Raw genomic sequence first — 13,037 nt, 5'->3', positions numbered from 1 at the left:
CCAACAAGGACAACATGGCTTGGTCACAGGGCTCCTCCCCCAGTGCAGTTACACTCTGGATTCCATTACAAACCGTGTAGGAAGCTGCGCTGTCACATGCAGATGACGTGGCTCTCAGCACAGTGTTGAGGAGGGCTGACTGTGGTGACTGGCCTGTACAGATAAAGACTCGGGGTCCAGCTGCAAGAGCCAGTTTTGGTGCCCAGTCCTGCTCTGAGTTCTGCCCAGGCTTTGTTCCCTGGTTTGTTCGTTTGCCTCCTTGCAGGCTGGCAGCTGCCCTGTCACCTCTGTCTGGTGCACTCTGCACTGCCCTTTAGCCAAGAAAGGAAGCAGTAGGGCAGGGTTGGAAAGTTCTATGCTTCCCGCTCCAGCCCCCACATGGTCTCCCATTGTGGGCTGCTGTCACTCCCTGCCTCAGGTTGGGGAGTGGGACCAGAAACCTTCTTCTGAGATAGGCCATTCTCCTGGAATTGGGATGAGAAGCTTCTCGAACTCCCTCTGGTGCATTGCCAGCCATCTCAGTCACATCCTCTGCTGGGAACAGCCTGGCCTGGGCTGGGAACAGCCTGAATCATGGAGCTCTTGTCAGAGCAGAGTAGTCTCTGGACTGACAAAAGCCACCTCCAGCAACAAGGAAAATGTGTTGTACAGTAACTCCTCACTTAAAGTTGTCCCGCTTAATGTTGTTTTGTTGTTACGTTGCTGATCAATTAGGGAATATACCCAATTAAAGTTGTGCAATGCTTGACTCTTACGTTGTTTGGCTGTCTGCTTTCTCCACAGCTGGCAGCCTCCCTACGCCCCTCCCCCCCCACGCCTCCCGCCCGCTGGCAGACCCCGCGGATCAGCACCTTCCCCCTCCTCCCCCTGCCTCCTGCTGGTGGCAATCAGCTGGCTTGCGGTGTTTTGGAGGGAGGGGGGAGGAGTGAGGACTCGGCACACAGGCGCCCTCTTCCTCCCCTGCCTCCCGAACCCAGCGAGCCAGCTGATTGCCCCGGGCAGGAGGGAGGGGGGAGGAGGGAGGACTCAGCGCGCAGGCTCCCCCTCCCTCCCCTGCTTCCTGCCGGCAGCAATCAGCTGGCTTGCCGTGTTTTAGAGACGGGGGGAGCGAGGACTCGGTGCACAGGCTCCCCCTCCCTCCCCTGCCTCCTGAACGTGGCAATCAGTTGGCTTGCAGCGTTTAGGAGGGAGGGGGGAGGAGCCAGGACACAGCGTGTGAAGTAAAGGGGGAGGAGGTGGGGGGGGGAGAAGAGGCGGGTCAAGGGTGGGGGCTTGGGGGAAGGGGTGGAGTGGGCAGGCTGAGGGTTGAGGCCCCCCGCTCCCCCGCCCCTGGTGCTTGCAGAGTAGGGGAAGCTGCCCTGGAACCTAACCCCCCCGTTTACATTAATTCTTATGGGGAAATTGGATTCACTTAACATCGTTTCACTTAAAGTCGCATTTTTCAGGAACATAACTACAACGTTAAGTGAGGAGTTACTGTACTCCCCACGCTCAGAGCAGGGAACACAGGCTCAGGGCTGTAAGGCCTAAGTGGCTACAGACTTTACAGACTGAGTGGGTGCAGTATCTCGGCCCAGAGGAGCTAATTGTGACGCCACTGGCATTATCTGTGCTGCCGGTTGCTGACAAGTCTCTGGGATGGAGAGAAGAGGGGAGGCTTCCTTTCAGCTCCAGAGAAGCGAGAATAAAGGGAATCTGTAGCAAAGCTGTTCTCTTTGACACCAAGCTGTTCCCTGCCTTATCCCCGCTCCAGACAGTTTGTGGTGTACGAAGTGCTGCGTGAAGATGAGTTCTCTCCTCTGAAGAATGCAGACAGTCAGAATGGGAAAGACAACCCCACCACTGCCCGACATGCCCTCATGTCGCTGCACCATTGCTGGGTCCTCAATGCTGGGGGCCACTTTGTGGATGAAAATGGCACCCGCATCCCTGCGATTCCCCGGTAAGTTGTTGTTAGCTGCCCTACCTCTGCTCCATCCTCACAGAGCAGGCTCCTTTACCGTCTCAATGGTGGGATCAGAGCAGAGACATTTCATTCCCAGTTTGTGATCTAGCCTTGGGAACACCAGGGCGCCCCATTGGCTGTCCTACCGGGGAGCATTCTTCCTGCCCTCAGGGTTTAAAGGTTCCTTCTGGAGAGGCTTGGCCACTTGTGACTCGTGTCGTCCAGTTGATGTACTGTTCTGTTACTCAGCTGAGCACCTGTCTTGAGTAGGGGACAGTGACTGGTCTGTCTGTACACTGAAGAGAATTCTTTTCATCCCATGGATTCAGAGCAGAGAAAATATTAGCAAATAGTTCCCAGCCGCTGTGCAACCATTCAGTAACGAGCAAACAGATCCTTTGAGAGCCTATGCAGACTCGTTACCTGGAACTGATGGCTAATTGGTCACTACTCCGTGGTGGTCAGAGTGCCACCCACAAGTGAAATATGGCTTGTGGAGTTCTGCCATGTGGTCCATGGCCACTGCTACTGGCGGAAGTGCAACCTGCAGAGATCAGTTGTGTATACCTAGTCTCCTGTAGGCCGACCTCTGCATTAAGGGTAGCTGCACGCAACTTTGCTGGTGTGAGCTGCCCTCCCCTGGCTCCTGACCAGCTCAGGCAGTTGGCCTGAGTTTGTTCAATACAGTGAAGAGGTTACTGGAGTTCTCCACCACACAGCCCATCCTAAGGAGCAGCTAGAGTTATAATGTATCCTTGCCAGCAATTGTGCTCTCTGCTGCTGGCCATCCCCCTCACCAGCTCTTCACCGCAGCCACCACTACTAGGGGGTTCCAGGAAGGGGCTGATGAACAGCTTTACCTCCTAACTTGGTTTAGTTCCGTTTCAGTTTGTTTCCGTCCTCTTTAACCCTTATTTATTCCCACGTAACAGCTTCACAAGTGGAAAGCCAGATGCCATCACAGCTGATGTCAATTGCAAGTAAATATCCAGTGCCAGGCTGTGTGCATCATGCATGGTGATGGGGCTATGCTTAGGTACTAACAGGCTCTGCATTTCACTGCAAGGCCAGGTGCCTGGTGAGTGGCAGTTCGCACTGGTTGGTGTGCACTGCTTTCATGGTGACTGGCTTCTGATTGGGAGCTACTAACAGAATGGTAGCGAGGGTGCATGCTGGGAAACGGAGAGCATGTCCTGCTAAAGAATCCTGTATCTGTTGCTTCTCACGGTAGCTAGATCCAAAATCAATGATTTATAATATTCTGTGTGTTCTTGCCGGGACCTGTCTCATGTCCAGGCCTGTGTGTGTTAATTCCTACTGCTCCTCTCAGCAATGAGACTGAGTGGTGTAACTTGAGGCAGAACTTAGCCTGGCAGTTGGAATTTGGGTTTACAGTTTTGCTGATGCAGGAGCCAGGAAAGACTTCAGCGCCCTTCTGTGGCTGTGCTGTCTTTCTCTCTAGGAAGTGGATCTGAATCCGATACACACTGGGAAAAGGTGAGAGAACGAACCATGTAAAAATGGCATGGGAGCTCTTCAGGTCCTTGCAAAGTAGGCAGGGGTTGGTTGTGGCCTTCTGTCAAACTGTTCTTCCTGCACCAGAGACTGGCTGGAACTCTAGCTACCATGTACGGGCCCAGCTGAGCTTGCTGGCATTTGAACTTGTACTTCCAGAGAGTCTGTGTATTTCAAGCCATAAATGGAGACCATCCTCTTCAGTGTTCATCATCTCAGGCCTCACACTAGGGAAACTAACTGGAAAACAGTTTCCTTAGAACGTTAGGAATTGGGGCTATTTGCCACATGAGCCTTGTACTGTACATGTTTGGGAGAAGGTCTGCCTTGGACTCTTTGGGAGACAGTGGTCATTCAGACTTGCTGCTTGCTTCTGTGATTCATTTAAATGCTATTCCTGGGGGAATTCTGCACCACTGCACGCCTGCAGAAACATGTTCCCCCCCCTACACACACTCACACTCACTCTCTCTCTCTCTCCCTCTCTCTTTGCTTTTCCACAGAAAAATGGTGGGGGTTCCGGGTCTGGGCAGGGCAAGGTTTGATTGGGGGGGTGTCCAGCTGCATAGGGAATGGGCAGACAGGGGGAGCAGCTCCCTGTACAGTGACCCCTTCCCCACTTCCTGGCCCCATGACTCTTCAGCCACTGGGGGAGGGGTCACTGTACGGGGAGCTGCTCCTCCTGTCTGCCCATTCCCTATGCAGCTGGACACCCCCCCCCCCCCCACCCCCCCCCCCCCCCACCCCCCCCCCCCCCCCCCCCCCCCCCCCCCCTAGACCCCCCCCCCCCAATTCCCCACTCCCAAACTCCCACCTCCCCAGTCTCACATCCCCTGAATTGAGCCCCTCCATACCTGGACCCCTGCCACACTGAGCCCCAACCAGCTGCATCCTGAGCCCCACTCCCCCAGCACCAAGACACCCCACCTCCCCCCAAGCCATAACCACCTTCACCGGGACTCCACTGCAGAGTTCCATTCCCCCTGCACCCAGAACCCCCCAACGAGCCCCTGTGCATCCAGATCCCCTCCACCGAGCTGCCTGCACCCAGATGGTGCCACACAAAACCCTGGTACTCTTGAAGGAATTCTGCACCAAAACATTAAAAATTTTAAAATTGACAAATAAAATATGCATAAACTAACACACACCATTTCAATTATTTTGGTAATTTAATACTTGTCAGCAAATAATTGAAAATGATGTGATTTTATTGTGTTATTTTGACACACAAAATATGCAGAATTTTAAAATATTGTGTGCAGAATTTTTAATTTTTTGGCGCAGAATTCCCTCGGGTGAAGATGGAGTGTTTGGGAGCTAAGAACTGGGCAGAGAGAAAGACACACCTCTCCCCTCTTTAACTGCTTGATCTATGTCAGGTGATAAGGACGTCAGTCACTGTGAAGCTGGGCAAGATAAAATCAGTAAACGAAGGGAAAACATCCAACCCCTTCACCTTTCATCAGAGCAACACACTGAGAGTGCTCTAGTACCTTGTGGTCAACTTGTCCAGCAGCTTGAATTCAAACTTTTCCATTCCCGCCTAACAGGTAAGGCATGGGAGAGGGTGCCACAACAGTGAACACTGCTAGATATGCTAGATCTTCCTGAGGTCTCATTTAATAATCAGCATAGCCCTACACGTGCCCAGCCACATAAAGAGTGGAATTGCTGAGTCTGACATGCTTATGTCCCGGCCCTTCACACATAGCGACCACATCCTTTTTCCCCTTCCCCCAACCTCTCCAGCATATTTCCTCCTCTACTTCTGTCCTGAGATGCCGTGAGTTCTAGTGTCACAGAAACAGATTTCCTGAGGCTCTCTTGGCTGTGCTTTGACATGGGGTATGGTTAAAGAGAGGTCTCCTTCTGTTTGTACTGTAGTAGAATCCAGAAGGTACACCCATGTGATCTAGGTACTATACAAACACCAAAAATCAGTCCCTTCCCAGAGATCTTAGTTTGGCTACTGCTCGTGTTTCCTATCACCCAGAATCCACTTAATTCTCATATGAACCCCTTTTTGATACCGTCCGCCCTGCAGAACCAGTACAAGTTGATATTTGTATTACAGAAACAGTTGGAAGACCACAGCTGAGATCGGGGACCCATTGTGCTAGGTGCTGTACAAACTTAATGAGCCAGCCCAAGCCCTACTGCAGGTCTTAGTCTAACCAGACAACAAAGGGGGGCAGGAGACGGGCACAGACATGTGATGGGACTGCCCCAGGTCACCCACCAGGCCAGTGGCACAGCTCGGGATAAAACCCAGGTGTCCTGAGTCCCAGATCATGCTGCCTCCCAGAGAGAGTAGGATTCTGTCCCCCTTGCACTGCATCAGGTAACGACTGCCACTGCCAGCATTAGCATTGTTCAACACAAAACAGAAAGAACACAGCCATCGAACTCATGTTGAGCAGCTCTTAGCTCTGGAAGTAGCCTCACTGATTTAGGTCTGGTCTACACTAGGAAATTTGGTTGGCATAACTACATTGCTCAGGGCTGTGAAAAATCCACATGGCTGAGCAGCAGTGTTAAGCTGACCGAAGTCCCTGTGTAAACAGCACTAGGTGGATGGAAGTCGACCTAGCTACCGCTTCTCAGGGAGGTGGATTACTGATGCCAATGGGAGAACAGCTTCCATTGGGGTAAGTAATGTGTACACTGAAGCACTACAGTGGTGCAGCTGTGCCGCTGTAGCATTTTAACTGTAGACAAGCCCTATGTGGGCCTGCTTGAGGACTGCATTTCTACCACCTGACTCATGCTAAGTAGTATCTGGTCCTCAAGTACAGGGGTGATACTTACAGAAACTTACAAATTGAGCAAACTAGATCTGAGAACCACTCAATGGTGACTAAATATGGGACAGCAGTGGACAGGAGATCAGTACTTTTTAAAGCCTTTCAAAATATCTGCTTGGGAAGTTCTCCATCTCGTGTGGCTTCCTGGTAGAAATTTCATGTTAAAAAAGGTGAGCTGCATCTAAAAAGTTTTGCTAACAATTGCTGGAGTCAGAAAAAGCAAACAGCACATGCACCACTTACAAGCATAAAACACACCTCCAGCTTCTGAATTAAGACTAAGAAAAACCTTGATGTTAGACCGGAGTCCCTGCATGCCCCAGAGACAGTCTGAGGCATCCTGAAACGGCTACAGCTCATGCACCCTTACAGACAAGCAGTCTGATATAACATGGGGGAGGGGCTGATCATGGGGAACAAGAGAACAGGGTCACACTATGTCACTTCACTGGGTCTTCCCCAATCAGTCACTGCCTCTGTCTCAGGCTTAGCAAGCATTAATCCTGCATGCACAGCTGAGGCTTGATGAATCTGTGAATGAGCCAGGCATTGGAAGGCTGTGCATGAGTACAAGCCATGTTCGTTCCTCAGTATACTGTGTTCGCCCCTTGCATTGGCATCAAGGGCTAGTGTACACACACAGTCTGCATATACAAAGTGCAGCTGCTTGCACCTTGAAGGCTGCTGGTGTTTAAGGGCTGAATTCTCCAGGGCTCTTACTGATAGTCACCACAACTAGAAGCATCTGTTTCTTAACACAACTTTTCTCTTTCTGCCTTAGTTTGAAGGATGCTAACGACTTGCCCATTCAGTGTGAAATCTCTCCTCTCATCTCCTATGGTGGAGAAGTAAGTATTATTCCCCCCGCCCTTTCTTTCTAACTGAAAATGCATTTGTAAACTAGCTTAATGAGGTTTTCGGGTGACTGAGGGGTTATGCAGATTCTGTAATTGAAGGGGGAGGGAGTGAGGGGTAGAGTTGGCTTGTTAGAGACACCGAGAATTTCTCCTGTTGTGAGGTTACCTAGGCTTTACTGAGTTAGGCAAGGTACATCCTTGATGCTCTGGAGGTGGAGTGTTTGTCTAGTCAGGGCCTGACTTTGCCCATGCCTAGTGGATCTGCATTCTGTATCTGCTGAGCAAGCAGCTGTGCTTTGGCCTTCTGGAAATATCACCCCTTCAGCTATTACTTAGTGAATATGGCAGTTAGTTTGCAGCTATCGGAACAGTCTTACAGTCACTGGTGTGTCCCACTGAAACTGGATGCATCAAAATTCTGCAACACCTTACAGTACATGATGGTGCTGGCTCTTATGTAGGCCACACATCAGTAGCTGAAGGGAGTATTGCTGGATTCTCTGTGCAGCTTAGAGCCCTTGCTTTGAGTTTCATTAAGACCAGCTCAGCGAATCTGAAGCTGGCATTTATTGGAAAGAACCAATTCAGTCCACAGGACGCAATGCAGTCCCTTTGACTGCTGGCATTACATGCTCATCAGTTCAGTACAACTTACCTCTTATGTCCTGTCCACACTGCCTTTTAACCAAGCTGGTAACCGGTTACTGCCATGGCTTGCTCTAATCAGCATTGGCCAAACTTGGCTAGGAACCGTGGCAGCAAGGTGGCCCAGGTTGACACGTTTTCTTTCTGTAACTGGTACCATATGGTCAACTGGGGACAGAGCAAATGGGGACCGCCCCCAGCCATGTTCTGGCTTGGCCGTTCCTTCTTGTGCAGGAGGACATCCCAGAATACCTTGCTGCAGATGCTGCTCTGCATACATGTCTTCGGAGCGCTTTGTCAGAGCTGCCCAAACTTCTCCAGAACTCACTGAAAAACCACTCTTGGGCAGCATGGTAGATGGGACATGCTCCCAGAGCTGTGATGGCAGGAGCCCTGCTGTTTAGACCAGTGGTTCTCAACCAGGGGTACATGTACCCGTGGAGGTATGCAGCAGTGTTCCAGAAGGTACATCAACTCATTTAGATATTTGCCTAGTTTTACAACAGGTTACAGAAAAAGCACTAGCGAAATCAGTACAAACTAAAATGTCATACAGACAGTGACTTGTTTCTGCTGCTCTGTATACTATACATTTCAGTGTAAGTACAATGTTTATATTCCAGTTGATTTATTTCATAATTATATGGTAAAAATGAGAAAGTAAGCAATTTGTCAGTAATAGTGTGCTGTGACACGTCTGTGTTTTTGTCTGATTTTTGTAAGCAAGTAGTTTTAAGTGAGGTGAAACTTGGGGTATGCAAGACAAATCAGAGTCCTGAAGGGGTACAGTAGTCTGGAAAGGCTGAGAGCCACTCCTTCAGACAAAACAGAACCTTGTATCTTATAACTGGTTAAGAGGATGGTTGCAATATTGCAGTTAAAGGTTGTCATGCGGATGGGCCCAGAGCATTAACTATTTAACCAAGCTTTCTGCTCTGGAACGTCACTTTAATTTGCTCACCCCACTTGGTTAAGTATCTAGCTCTTGTCCGTTGGCAGGTAGAGCCATTCTTAATGCTGCTAAATCCACTGGGCTGTTGTCACCTGGTTCTTAACAGCAGCTATTTTTCTCCTTTTAGGGTCTGGAAAAGTATGTGGAAAACAAAGAATTTCATGCGCCGTTGATCATTGACGAGAATGGGATCTATGAGCGGGTGAAGAACAGTGTATAGACTCTTTTGCAGGAAGCCAGCAGACCCAGCATAGCTTGTGACTTTAGCTGTCAGACTGTAAATCCAAACAGATGAAGATTGTAGCTGTAAATGGTAGGGGCTAGTCTTGCCCTCTGAATTCACTGGCTCGTGGCACATGATGGTCTCTATATTTTAATTTAAAAAACAAACATTTTAGTCAATCCCCTGAAGCTAAGTACAGATGTGGTGTTGCTCTCCACGCTTTGAGCATAGGCATTTATTTTAAATGTGTATAAAATAATAAACAATTGTACATGCTGAAAGGTTTTTATGGTACGAGGAGGGGTTCATATTAAATTTTATTTTTTCCTCAAAAAGACATGACTATCTTTAAAAACAAAAATAGGATCGATGTCACTGTCCACATTCTGCCTTTTTAGAGTCATCATTTTGTTAGCTAGTACATCTGTTTTGGCTTCTCATACACTACCTTACTAGGTATTATGTGCATGGTATTAATATAACATACATTATGTATATGGGTGTTGGGAAGTTATGTTAACTGATTGTATTATGCTCTTCCCACAGTTCTGTTCACCTATGTCAAGTATCCCACAACACTGCAAAGCTGAAGTCAGCTTTGGCATTAGAAAATAGGAAACCTGTCAAAGCAAAGCTGCATAAATACCTTGTACCAAGTGCAGTTAGGGAGTACTTTCCTGGCTCATCAACACTTGGAATGTAATATTCAGAACAAGATATGGGAAAGTATAGGGAGGTACCAAGGACAAAGCTGGCACAAACTAGTGGGTTACATTTAAACTTTAACTGGACGTACATGGGTCATTTAGCTTGTAACAATCACACTATAAATAGAAGTGGGTTTGAGGGCATATCTTTGAAGCACACCTTCTGTGAAAGGTGAACATGCTGCGAGATAAGAATTGCTTCCCAGAAGGAGGGTATGTATGTTTCTTCTTCATATTATTCTGTTTTGTCTTTAGGCAATAAATTTGGCTAGGCTTGTTTAGTTGGTCCCTTGAACATTCTTAGGCCTGGTTTACTCAGGAGGATTAGGTTGGTTTAACTGTGTCAGTCGGGCGGGGGTGGTGGTGGAAAATCCACTCCCTTGTATGGCCTTGTTAAGTTGATCTAAGTTGATCCATTGCCTTAGCTACTGGCTCTCTGGGAGGTGGATTACCTATGCTGATGGGTGAACCCCGCCCATTGAGATAGTGTCTGGACTGAAGCATTACAGTGGTGCAGCTGTAGCATTTTAAGTGCAGACAAGCCCTTAATAATGAACCATAAGTGTAGTCAAATCAATTGGTTAGACCATTAATCAATAATTTGGCAAACCAGGCCAGGGGACATTAGCCAAGCATTAGTCAAACCCGTTTGTCCTGAGGTCATGAGCTAGCCAGTTGGATTTGGAGTATCAGTTTCCTAGACGTTGGACTTTGGGAGTCCTTGCCAAGTCGGGGGGAAATTATATTAAGTGTTACTTTGGCAAATAACTGGTTAACAAAGATTATGGAAAGCAAAAACTGCTTTCTGTGCCATAATAAAGCCATATTTTAAGAATATTTAAAGATTAATTATAAGTAAAATGTTTTCTGCGCAAAATACCCAGATAAAGCAAAGGCTAAAGTGGCCACTATTTGCAACAGAACACTATGTTGTGCTAAAACACCGAGTAGAAATATAAAAATATAAGCCATAGCAAATGAAAGGGAGAAACAGGACGTTTTAAAGCATGTTATCATACAGTACATAACAGACCATGGCAGTGATTTGGTCACATTAAAGGCAATCCAAAAAGTGATCCATGGAGTCATGTATGTAATCTGTTTAAATTGGAGATGGAGGGAAAAAGCAAAAAAGGGAGAAGACAAAGAAATGGGTGTTTATACAGTGACACACAATCTATTAACCGAAGCAAGAAAGGGCACTACTGTAAACAATTTGGAGTGCAGACAAAAGCAGCAGGCACTTGGGGAACAAATACAGGTTTTGCAGGGACAGGTAGCAATCCCCACACTCCTCCCAGAGCCAGGATAAAAACCAGAGGTCCTGGCTCCCAGCCCTCCTTCCCCCCTCCCCTCCCAAATGCACAGAACCACTCCTCTCCCAGCCGATGACATAACCTTCTCTCTCTAATATTTTTACTTTCAGTTCTAGTTTTTTCTTTATGTCCTTTCTCTGTCAAATCCTCCCCTTTCCTTTTATATTCTTCACATGGCTCAGTTTGCTGAACTCGCTGCTGCTGTCTGTGCTTTGGAATGCCCTCACAGAATTAAGTATCAGAGGGGTAGCCGTGTTAGTCTGGATCTGTAAAAAAGCGACAAAGAGTCCTGTGACACCTTATAGACTAACAGACGTATTGGAGCATAAGCTTTCGTGGGTGAATACCCACTTCGTCAGACGCATGTGACATGCTTCTCACAGAATTAATTAATTTCCCTTGGCTTGTGCCTACTTCCTTTCCTATATTGATTCTGTGACTTCTTCCCTTCCTGCAATTTAAAAAGTGATAGTTATTACAGAAACCCCTATTGCAGAAAGAGACCGAGAAACTAAAAGAAACAGATTACCAAAATGCCAAAGGTGAAAGCTTTACTTTAAATAAATTCAGTAAAATGAATAATTTTAACCCTTCTGGAAATCAATAGCTAAAGAAGATATGGTTGCCAAGCAACAGAATGCTAACTTGCTTTTGATCCTAAAACTGCTCTTTTTTCTTTTAACTAGACACTAACTAATTAATATATACATGGATTTTTCTTATTTCTGTATAGTAGTATTCTTAAGGTAAAAGTATTGTAAAGTAATGTAAGTTGCCTTAAGTTAACTAAATTAATACAACTGAGTGGGCAAATAAAATAGGGATTTTAATCAATTCTTATTAAAAGTTTTTTAATAAAAAAAAAACAACCTGCCTAATTGTTTAATTCTTTTAACTTTTTGTTTTGTAGCATACCTTGCCATAGTAACTTTTTTAACTCTTAATGCTTCATCTTGTATATTTAAAAATAACAATTTTGGCACCATTTGTCTTTAATTGTAAGTAATCCTATGTGTCATATGTTGTCCTATGTGTTATATTTTGTGGATCATGTGACTTCTTGCTTTTATTTTACTATATTTTTCAGTTTTATTGCAACAAAATCAATTTTGCACGCATAATTATAAAAATATATGTTTTTAACATTAGTGGTACCACACTATTTTGATATTATGGTTGCACTTCATAATACCACTTCATTTTTTCTGCAAAGTTCAAAATGGGGTCAGTTTATAAGTATATGTACATATATTTCTGTCTCAAAGAATAATTCAACGGCAAACAAATAAAATGTTTTAAAACGGGGGAAAAGGCCTCAATGCAAAAACAACATTTAATAAGATCATAACTTTTTTGTTATAAATTTGGTTGCACCTTTATTAAATATTAAAATATAGTTAAATTATTTTATAACCAAAGTGTTTAAGCTATAACAATATATATTGTCTCATTATGTTGCACAATGTTAAAGTTAACCAAATAAATTTCAGCAGATTTCTGTCTTTGTCTCCCAAGCACAAGCAAATGTCATAAGAATTTATTAACCTCAAGGGTTATATAAACCTTCATTTAAACTTCATTTTGCTTTAATTTTTATACTATTTTGTTTTGTGCTGTGTTTAACAATGTATTGTTATAAAAGTTTGTGCTTTAAAATAATTAACAAAGTTTAATTGCTATAACATACAAATTAACTCTAAGAACCTTGGGTAAAAATTCTGTTGCTAACTTGTTAAGAGTGTCTTGGTGGTAGGTGGGGAGGAGCGCAATTAATCTCACAGAACATTGTGATCACTGTCTTAGCATCAAGCACTATATTTATTATGGAAAACTAGTAATGCACATGTTAAGGAAGTAAGAAATAATGTCTTTATGCAAAAACTGCAAAAGCATCTAAAACAGGTATATTTGTGCTAAAGAATTGGGAAACTCAAAACAAACAGCAAAAATTATTTTAACAAATGAGTAAAAGAAAAATAATAAAAGAATAGAAAACTAGGCCCTGCATCTGTCATAGTCTATGCCAAAGCATAACTTGTTTCATCAATAGCTTGGTCCCCATCGCATTGT

At 45.7% G+C, this 13,037-nt stretch overlaps 1 protein-coding gene across 4 annotated transcripts in view; it reads left to right on the top strand.

Moving 5' to 3' along the window:
• The window catches only part of UAP1 (UDP-N-acetylglucosamine pyrophosphorylase 1), a 41,562-nt gene extending 31,683 nt beyond the window's left edge, over nucleotides 1–9,879 (top strand). For 2 of the 4 annotated variants that reach the window (XM_024208109.3, XM_024208111.3), the window contains 4 exons: nucleotides 1,754–1,942; nucleotides 2,878–2,925; nucleotides 7,049–7,115; nucleotides 8,849–9,879. In XM_024208109.3, coding sequence (XP_024063877.2) covers nucleotides 1,754–1,942; nucleotides 2,878–2,925; nucleotides 7,049–7,115; nucleotides 8,849–8,941 — 397 coding nt within the window. In that variant the 3' untranslated portion in view covers nucleotides 8,942–9,879. Of the gene's footprint in view, nucleotides 1–1,753; nucleotides 1,943–2,877; nucleotides 2,926–4,842; nucleotides 5,014–7,048; nucleotides 7,117–8,848 lie in introns of those variants that run through there. The other 2 variants (XR_003370005.2, XM_024208112.3) reach the window with 2 other exon arrangements.
• Nucleotides 9,880–13,037: the final 3,158 nt, after the last annotated feature.

Source organism: Terrapene carolina, unplaced genomic scaffold (genome assembly GCF_002925995.2).
Source record: "Terrapene carolina triunguis isolate 2854851 unplaced genomic scaffold, T_m_triunguis-2.0 Scaffold212, whole genome shotgun sequence".
NCBI lineage: Eukaryota > Metazoa > Chordata > Testudines > Emydidae > Terrapene > Terrapene triunguis.
The sequence above is the reverse complement of the archived record's forward strand: the minus strand, read 5'-3'. Positions and strand labels throughout refer to the sequence as shown.